This window comes from Salvelinus alpinus, chromosome 5 (genome assembly GCF_045679555.1).
Source record: "Salvelinus alpinus chromosome 5, SLU_Salpinus.1, whole genome shotgun sequence".
Lineage (NCBI taxonomy): Eukaryota > Metazoa > Chordata > Actinopteri > Salmoniformes > Salmonidae > Salvelinus > Salvelinus alpinus.
The window spans coordinates 14,236,955-14,247,424 of record NC_092090.1 but is presented as its reverse complement, the minus strand read 5'-3'; the positions used below and the strand labels follow the sequence as shown (position 1 = coordinate 14,247,424).

The 10,470-nt window shown below is 45.4% G+C and overlaps 1 protein-coding gene across 12 annotated transcripts in view; it reads right to left on the bottom strand.

The window, feature by feature from the left end:
* Positions 1–7,069: 7,069 nt before the first annotated feature.
* Positions 7,070–10,470, bottom strand: part of LOC139575589 (transducin-like enhancer protein 3-B) — a 65,745-nt gene continuing 62,344 nt past the window's right edge. For all 12 annotated transcript variants that reach the window (XM_071400694.1, XM_071400695.1, XM_071400698.1 and 9 more), the window contains 3 exons: positions 9,374–9,524; positions 9,024–9,100; positions 7,070–8,758 (listed from right to left, as the gene is read on the bottom strand). In XM_071400694.1, coding sequence (XP_071256795.1) covers positions 8,651–8,758; positions 9,024–9,100; positions 9,374–9,524 — 336 coding nt within the window. In that variant the 3' untranslated portion in view covers positions 7,070–8,650. The remainder of the gene's footprint in view (positions 8,759–9,023; positions 9,101–9,373; positions 9,525–10,470) is intronic.

Below are 10,470 nucleotides of genomic sequence, written 5' to 3'. Positions count from 1 at the left end.
TAACTACATGTTGTTTCCTATCCAGGACAGGAGAGAGAGAGAGAGAGAGGCTTTAGGATCCAATAACTACATGTTGTTTCCTATCCAGGACAGGAGAGAGAGAGAGGGGCTTTAGGATCCAATAACTACATGTTGTTTCCTATCCAGAACAGGAGAGAGAGAGAGGGGCTTTAGTACCCAATAACTACATGTTGTTTCCTATCCAGGACAGGAGAGAGAGAGGCTTTAGGATCCAATAACTACATGTTGTTTCCTATCCTGGACAGGACAGAGGGGCTTTAGGATCCAATAACTACATGATGTTTCCTATCCAGGACAGGAGAGAGAGGCTTTAGGATCCAATAACTACATGTTGTTTCCTATCCAGGACAGGAGAGAGGGGCTTTAGGATCCAATAACTACATGTTGTTTCCTATCCAGGACAGGAGAGAAAGAGAGAGAGAGGCTTTAGTACCCAATAACTACATGTTGTTTCCTATCCTGGACAGGAGAGAAAGAGAGAGAGGCTTTAGGACCCAATAACTACATGTTGTTTCCTATCCAGGACAGGAGATTGAGGCTTTAGGATCCAATAACTACATGTTGTTTCCTATCCAGGACAGGAGAGAGAGAGAGAGAGAGGCTTTAGGATCCAATAACTACATGTTGTTTCCTATCCAGGACAGGAGAGAGAGAGAGAGAGGCTTTAGGACCCAATAACTACATGTTGTTTCCTATCCAGGACAGGAGAGAGAGAGAGGAGGCTTTAGTACCCAATAACTACATGTTGTTTCCTATCCAGGACAGGAGAGAGAGAGAGGGGCTTTAGGATCCAATAACTACATGTTGTTTCCTATCCTGGACAGAGAGAGAGGCTTTAGGATCCAATAACTACATGTTGTTTCCTATCCTGGACAGAGAGAGAGAGGCTTTAGGATCCAATAACTACATGTTGTTTCCTATCCTGGACAGAGAGAGAGGCTTTAGTACCCAATAACTACATGTTGTTTCCTATTCAGGGCAGGAGAGAGAGAGGCTTTAGTACCCAATAACTACATGTTGTTTCCTATCCTGGACAGGAGAGAGAGAGAGAGAGAGAGAGAGAGAGAGAGAGAGAGAGAGAGAGAGGCTGTAGTACCCAATAACTACATGTTGTTTCCTATCCTGGACAGAGAGAGAGGGGCTTTAGGACCCAATAACTACATGTTGTTTCCTATCCAGGACAGGAGAGAGAGAGAGAGGATTTAGGACCCAATAACTACATGTTGTTTCCTATCCAGGACAGGAGATTGAGGCTTTAGGATCCAATAACTACATGTTGTTTCCTATCCAGGACAGGAGAGAGAGAGAGAAGCTTTAGGATCCAATAACTACATGTTGTTTCCTATCCAGGACAGGAGAGAGAGAGAGAGGCTTTAGGACCCAATAACTACATGTTGTTTCCTATCCAGGACAGGAGAGAGGCTTTAGGACCCAATAACTACATGTTGTTTCCTATCCAGGACAGGAGAGAGAGAGAGAGAGGGGCTTTAGGATCCAATAACTACATGTTGTTTCCTATCCTGGACAGGAGAGAGAGAGAGAGGCTTTAGGATCCAATAACTACATGTTGTTTCCTATCCTGGACAGGAGAGAGAGAGAGAGAGAGAGAGAGAGAGAGAGAGAGAGAGAGAGAGAGAGAGAGAGAGAGAGAGAGAGAGAGAGAGGGGCTTTAGTACCCAATAACTACATGTTGTTTCCTATCCTGGACAGAGAGAGAGGGGCTTTAGGACCCAATAACTACATGTTGTTTCCTATCCAGGACAGGAGAGAGAGAGAGAGAGGCTTTAGGACCCAATAACTACATGTTGTTTCCTATCCTGGACAGAGAGAGAGAGAGGCTTTAGGATCCAATAACTACATGTTGTTTCCTATCCAGGACAGGAGATTGAGGCTTTAGGATCCAATAACTACATGCTGTTTCCTATCCAGGACAGGAGAGAGAGAGAGAGAGAGAGGCTTTAGGACCCAATAACTACATGTTGTTTCCTATCCAGGACAGGAGAGAGAGAGAGAGAGAGAGAGAGAGAGAGAGAGAGAGAGAGAGAGAGAGAGAGAGAGAGAGAGAGAGAGAGAGGCTTTAGTACCCAATAACTACATGTTGTTTCCTATCCTGGACAGAGAGAGAGAGGCTTTAGGATCCAATAACTACATGTTGTTTCCTATCCTGGACAGAGAGAGAGAGGCTTTAGGATCCAATAACTACATGTTGTTTCCTATCCTGGACAGAGACAGAGAGGCTTTAGGATCCAATAACTACATGTTGTTTCCTATCCAGGGCAGGAGAGAAAGAGGCTTTAGTACCCAATAACTACATGTTGTTTCCTATCCAGGACAGGAGAGAGAGGCTTTAGGATCCAATAACTACATGTTGTTTCCTATTCAGGGCAGGAGAGAGAGAGGCTTTAGTACCCAATAACTACATGTTGTTTCCTATCCTGGACAGGACAGAGAGAGAGAGGCTTTAGTACCCAATAACTACATGTTGTTTCCTATCCAGGACAGGAGAGAGAGAGGCTTTAGTACCCAATAACTACATGTTGTTTCCTATCCAGGAGAGAGAGAGGCTTTAGTACCCAATAACTACATGTAGTTTCCTATCCAGGACAGGACAGGAGAGAGAGGCTTTAGGACCCAATAACTACATGTTGTTTCCTATACAGGAGAGAGAGAGGGGCTTTAGGATCCAATAACTACATGTTGTTTCCTATCCAGGACAGGAGAGAGAGAGAGAGAGAGGCTTTAGGATCCAATAACTACATGTTGTTTCCTATCCAGGACAGGAGAGAGAGGGGCTTTAGGATCCAATAACTACATGTTGTTTCCTATCCAGGACAGGAGAGAGAGAGAGAGAGAGGCTTTAGGATCCAATAACTACATGTTGTTTCCTATCCAGGACAGGAGAGAGAGAGAGGGGCTTTAGGATCCAATAACTACATGTTGCTTCCTATCCAGAACAGGAGAGAGAGAGAGGGGCTTTAGTACCCAATAACTACATGTTGTTTCCTATCCAGGACAGGAGAGAGAGAGAGGGGCTTTAGGATCCAATAACTACATGTTGTTTCCTATCCAGGACAGGAGAGAGAGAGAGAGGCTTTAGGATCCAATAACTACATGTTGTTTCCTATCCTGGACAGAGAGAGAGAGAGAGGCTTTAGGATCCAATAACTACATGTTGTTTCCTATCCTGGACAGGACAGAGGGGCTTTAGGATCCAATAACTACATGATGTTTCCTATCCAGGACAGGAGAGAGAGGCTTTAGGATCCAATAACTACATGTTGTTTCCTATCCAGGACAGGAGAGAGGGGCTTTAGGATCCAATAACTACATGTTGTTTCCTATCCAGGACAGGAGAGAAAGAGAGAGAGAGGCTTTAGTACCCAATAACTACATGTTGTTTCCTATCCTGGACAGGAGAGAGAGAGAGAGAGAGGGGCTTTAGGATCCAATAACTACATGTTGTTTCCTATCCAGGACAGGAGAGAAAGAGAGAGAGGCTTTAGGACCCAATAACTACATGTTGTTTCCTATCCAGGACAGGAGATTGAGGCTTTAGGATCCAATAACTACATGTTGTTTCCTATCCAGGACAGGGGAGAGAGAGAGAGAGAGAGAGGCTTTAGGATCCAATAACTACATGTTGTTTCCTATCCAGGACAGGAGAGAGAGAGAGAGGCTTTAGGACCCAATAACTACATGTTGTTTCCTATCCAGGACAGGAGAGAGAGAGAGAGAGGGGCTTTAGGATCCAATAACTACATGTTGTTTCCTATCCTGGACAGAGAGAGAGGCTTTAGGATCCAATAACTACATGTTGTTTCCTATCCTGGACAGAGAGAGAGAGGCTTTAGGATCCAATAACTACATGTTGTTTCCTATCCTGGACAGAGAGAGAGGCTTTAGTACCCAATAAATACATGTTGTTTCCTATTCAGGGCAGGAGAGAGAGAGGCTTTAGTACCCAATAACTACATGTTGTTTCCTATCCAGGACAGGAGAGAGAGAGAGAGAGGCTTTAGTACCCAATAACTACATGTTGTTTCCTATCCAGGACAGGAGAGAGAGAGAGAGGCTTTAGTACCCAATAACTACATGTTGTTTCCTATCCTGGACAGGACAGAGAGAGAGAGGCTTTAGTACCCAATAACTACATGTAGTTTCCTATCCAGGACAGGACAGGAGAGAGAGGCTTTAGGACCCAATAACTACATGTTGTTTCCTATACAGGAGAGAGAGAGGGGCTTTAGGATCCAATAACTACATGTTGTTTCCTATCCAGGACAGGAGAGAGAGAGGCTTTAGGACCCAATAACTACATGTTGTTTCCTATCCAGGACAGGAGAGAGAGAGAGAGGCTTTAGGACCCAATAACTACATGTTGTTTCCTATCCAGGACAGGAGAGAGAGAGGCTTTAGTACCCAATAACTACATGTTGTTTCCTATCCAGGACAGGAGAGAGAGGCTTTAGGATCCAATAACTACATGTTGTTTCCTATCCAGAACAGGAGAGAGAGAGAGGGGCTTTAGTACCCAATAACTACATGTTGTTTCCTATCCAGGACAGGAGAGAGAGAGGCTTTAGGATCCAATAACTACATGTTGTTTCCTATCCAGAACAGGAGAGAGAGAGAGGGGCTTTAGTACCCAATAACTACATGTTGTTTCCTATCCAGGACAGGAGAGAGAGAGAGAGGCTTTAGGATCCAATAACTACATGTTGTTTCCTATCCAGGACAGGAGAGAGAGAGAGAGAGGCTTTAGGATCCAATAACTACATGTTGTTTCCTATCCTGGACAGGAGAGAGAGAGAGAGAGAGGCTTTAGGATCCAATAACTACATGTTGTTTCCTATCCTGGACAGGAGAGAGAGAGAGAGGCTTTAGTACCCAATAACTACATGTTGTTTCCTATCCTGGACAGGACAGAGGGGCTTTAGGATCCAATAACTACATGATGTTTCCTATCCAGGACAGGAGAGAGAGGCTTTAGGATCCAATAACTACATGTTGTTTCCTATCCAGGACAGGAGAGAGGGGCTTTAGGATCCAATAACTACATGTTGTTTCCTATCCAGGACAGGAGAGAAAGAGAGAGAGAGGCTTTAGTACCCAATAACTACATGTTGTTTCCATTCCTGGACAGGAGAGAGAGAGAGAGAGAGAGGAGAGAGGCTTTAGGATCCAATAACTACATGTTGTTTCCTATCCAGGACAGGAGAGAGAGAGAGGGGCTTTAGGATCCAATAACTACATGTTGTTTCCTATCCAGGACAGGAGAGAAAGAGAGAGAGGCTTTAGGACCCAATAACTACATGTTGTTTCCTATCCTGGACAGGACAGAGGTGCTTTAGGATCCAATAACTACATGTTGTTTCCTATCCAGGACAGGAGATTGAGGCTTTAGGATCCAATAACTACATGTTGTTTCCTATTCAGGACAGGAGAGAGAGAGGCTTTAGTACCCAATAACTACATGTTGTTTCCTATCCAGGACAGGAGAGAGGGGCTTTAGGACCCAATAACTACATGATTTAAGAACATAACGTATCCATACGCCACTGCAGCTGATCAGGTGTGGATAGTCCTGTAGTCTCGTCTTCACTCTCTTTCAAGACATTGGGAGGAAACCATTAACAACTGGAGGGTCTCAACAGACAATGAACTGAAAACATTGGCTTGACACACTAGTAAGTCTGTGGCAGCTACTGTGACTGTGTGTGTGTGTGTGTGTGTGTGTGTGTGTGTCGTGCCTGTGGTTTCAGCGAGGCGCTGAGGCAGCAGTGTGTGACACTAAGTCACACGGGTGGTTTGGCAACACACCCAGATCCTCAGCAATGTGTCTCCTCTCCCAGCATTAGTCTTTTGAACAGCCTGCGACCACAACGCCACGCCTGGACAGCAGCCTACTGACTCCACTGCTATTCAACACACACACACCTCATATACAGCATTAGTCTTTTGAACAGCCTGCGACCACAACGCCACGCCTGGACAGCAGCCTACTGACTCCACTGCTATTCAACACACACACACCTCATATACAGCATTAGTCTTTTGAACAGCCTGCGACCACAACGCCTGCAGCCTACTGACTCCACTGCTATTCAACACACACACACCTCATATACAGCATTAGTCTTTTGAACAGCCTGCGACCACAACGCCTGCAGCCTACTGACTCCACTGCTATTCAACACACACACACCTCATATACAGCATTAGTCTTTTGAACAGCCTGCGACCACAACGCCACGCCTGCAGCCTACTGACTCCACTGCTATTCAACACACACACACCTCATATACAGCATTAGTCTTTTGAACAGCCTGCGACCACAACGCCTGCAGCCTACTGACTCCACTGCTATTCAACACACACACACCTCATATACAGCATTAGTCTTTTGAACAGCCTGCGACCACAACGCCACGCCTGCAGCCTACTGACTCCACTGCTATTCAACACACACACACCTCATATACAGCATTAGTCTTTTGAACAGCCTGCGACCACAACGCCACGCCTGCAGCCTACTGACTCCACTGCTATTCAACACACACACACCTCATATACAGCATTAGTCTTTTGAACAGCCTGCGACCACAACGCCACGCCTGCAGCCTACTGACTCCACTGCTATTCAACACACACACACCTCATATACAGCATTAGTCTTTTGAACAGCCTGCGACCACAACGCCACGCCTGGACAGCAGCCTACTGACTCCACTGCTATTCAACACACACACACCTCATATACAGCATCCAGTGAACTAGAAAGAATCACGAGGCATATGTTTGAGGTTAGGTATTCATTATGAAACAGTTAAAGTGTTTAAGTATCACATCAAGTGTGGGGTATAAGTGGCAGACTCCAGTGGTTTAGACACTACACTCAAATGCATCTACTTCCAAACCTTTTAAGAGGAAGTTAATGTCAGGGCAGACACAGACACCCACGGCTCTCGTAGAAGTACTCATACGCTCTTCCATACAACGACTGTGCGCTTCCTCAACAATATGTTGCATTGAAATGAACTGGGAAGTCTTTCTACAAAACAAACACAGTTTATTGAATTATCATCAACTGTACATTATGTTCAGTGCTGACACAGTTTTGCTACATACTTTGGTTGTGAATTGGAGACGCTCACATTTCACCCCTCGTTATGACTGAAGGAAAGGCAGGTATTAGGGCGCAGTGAAGAATGTGTGTGTTCACCCCAACAGCTGAACGGTAGAAGAAGAAATTCCCCTTAGACACAGAGCATCTTACCCTCAGCACCATTTGGGGACAAAACAGATCAGTGTCTCGGGACAACTTCCTCCTCCTCGGTACTGAACATTATGTAGATGCTGGTCACAATGCTAACTTCTGTTTTACATTTTGAAAGATCCTAATAGCCAACCCTAGCACTTAACAGGCACTGTATATCGTTTGAGTGGAACCCAATAGTTTGGTTGACTCCCATCCAAGCCCGGTTAGTCCAAGATGATGTACTGATAAATGATAGAGGATCAAATCAATGGATTCCATAGAAGCATGTTCTCCTTAACCCCCCCGTCTAGATGACCCTGTGGGTTGTTCTACATCGGCAAGATTTAGGTCCAGACTCAATGTTCAGATTGTGTCAGGCTAGCCAAAGCCCGGTCTGTCACCTCGTATTAGTAATAATCCAGTAGAATTGAAGTCCATCGTTAAACATCAACCAGACCACCCAAAAAATAATCCAACACGTAAAAGAGACGGGTCAAAAAGGGCACAGAGAAAGTAGTACAGTTAGTTTCTTTAAATTTCTTTTAATTTACATTGTTCTCCTCCTCTCGCCGATCCCCCAGTCTCTTCTGATAGGCCGGTCCAAGCGGGGGTCCTGTGGTATTCCACGGACTTCCGTGGCTCTGCCTGAGCCGGCAGGCTCCACTTCCCAGACATTTTCGTAGCTCCAAAAAAAGGGCACCATCCCAAAACTCACATTTGAATCTGCACAAAGTGTTCTGGATGACCATTTCGTTTTTGGAGAGACATTTCCATTTGATTTGGAAAAAGGTCAGCCTGGAGAACACGCTTCAACAACCCCAAAAACAAAAACAAAATCCTTTAAAAAAAAGAAAAAGGCTTATTCTACTTTCTGTTCTCCCTTGAATATCAAGCAGAAGGGAGAGGCCGAAAGCAAAAACGTCACAAGTACACCAGGACATGAAAATAGATATATATATTTATAATATATATATATAAAATGTCTTTTACTCCATTATGTACAATTTTCACAAGACGTCCAGGGAGCAACTGTTGTAAAGACAAAGCGCCGCTTCGTCCAGTCACATGACAGAAACATTCATCACGTTAAAAACAAGCCCAGGAACCGATTAAAAACAGCAAGACAATTTACATCTTCAGTGCCCATAGGCTTACAGTCTGCAGCGATAGCCAATCAGAGCCAGGCCAACTGCCAATCGCAGTTCATGGTGCCTGCTGAGCACCAATCCGGGAGCGGTATCGGCCGACATTGTCTGTAGTCCAATCCCTGGTGGTCTTTGAGGTTAGGGGGTGTGGTGAGTGAAGTAAGAGGAGGAGGAGGGGCTAGCAGCTCCCCTTGTCAGGCCAGTAGGAGGGGTCAAACTGGTGTTTCTAGTAGATCACCTCGTACACTGTGGCCTTCTTGTCTCCGGAGCCCGTCACAATGTACTTGTCGTCTGCAGAGATGTCGCAGCTCAGGACGGAAGAGGACTCCTTTGACTGTTGATGTAAAGGGTAAAAACATGTTAGCGATCCTATTCAGAGCATGTAATGTGTTTGCCTGAACTAACCTTGTCCAAAGTGACCATCTCTCTTGGTTGGTCTGAAAGACAATCCTCTGAACAATACTGTTTGCTTATGATTACAGATTACAACTGACAGTGGTAGCTGGGGTTTCCATGCTGTTGGTCATGTCACAGGATTGTGAGCATCTATGCATGTTTGAGGGTGTGTATATTGATGTGTGTGTTATTGATTGGCGTACCTGGAATATGCTGGCACCGTACGGAGTCCTCCAGGCATTCAACAGGTTGTCCTTCCCCGTGCTCACAAACCATTTACCTTGAAACACAGGACATGATACATGAGCTCAGAGTCCAGGTTGCCCTCACCAAGCAGGACAGGCCTGCACAAGACTCTACATGGTTTAACATGGTTTAAGATTTAGTAACTAACACAATACAACTGATGTGGGGCAGTTGGTATTACTTGTTGGTACAGTAGAAGTACCAACTAAACAACATGGTTCAATTCCTTGAGAAAAAAGGTTTCTACACTTGAACTACATAAATACGGGTTATAAATGACTTATTGCACCCTGGACATGTTTCTTACCACAGTAGGCGAACTTAAGCGAGAGGACGCAGCTCTCATGCAGGTGAAGCTGGTACTTGTCAGGCTTGGTGTGATGGAGAACCTCCACGTTGCTGCTCTCCATGCCCACTGCCAGCCACTCCCCTGTGGGGCAGTAGCCTAGAGAGAAGATCTGGGAGGAGACGGGAGGTGGGGGTGAACCAGGGCAAAATAGAGTGTGTGTGTGTGTGTGTGTGTGTGTGTGTGTGTGTGTGTGTGTGTGTGTGTGTGTGTGTGTGTGTGTGTGTGTGTGTGTGTGTGTGTGTGTGTGGGATGCAACGGTACACTGTATGTTGTCGAACCGTTCGGTTCAATACGCACACGTGAACCACGGAATTACGATACGCCTGTCATTTTCCTATAACAAAACGTGCTTATTGCGCTGCAGACAACACGCACATTGTACATTCAGATCCGCAGAACCAGACACGCAGCTTGTGGCCGTTAAGGGGCTCCTGATGGCCGACAAACTTCACGCAACAGCAATGTCTCAAAATGTGGCAACCGCAGTGACAGCAACCCCCTCCCCCTTAAACAACCACTGGACGATTTGCAATGACATCTCAGTAGGAAACCTCCCTAAAGGGGCCCCATGAAGACGGGAAACTAAAAACAAATATTCTCTCAGCTCCAACGTGACAATGGCGAGCGCTAGCGAGACAGAGAGAAGCAAATTTGAAGAGGCACCGCCGTCTTTCAAATCCGCTATATGGGAACATTCTGGATTCAGCGTTCAATACGACGACGAGGGTAAGAAGACCGTAAACAAACAAAGTACAGTCTGCAAGCATTGCTTTTCCACTGTCGGCTACTCGAGTGGAAACACTTCTAGCACAATGTGTCCTTTACGTGGTCATCACTCAGCCGTATCCCTTGCAGGTGGAGCTGGAGCAAGGAGAGTCCACTCGTTAGCCAAAACACAACAATTTCTCATTGCTGCCTTCAACAACAATGTGACAAATTCAGAAAAACATAAAGAAATAACGAAAGCAGTGGGAGAATTCATAGCCAAAGATTTGCAGCCCTATTCGGTGGTTACTGACTCGGGATTTTGTCACCTGATTAAAACAATTGAACCG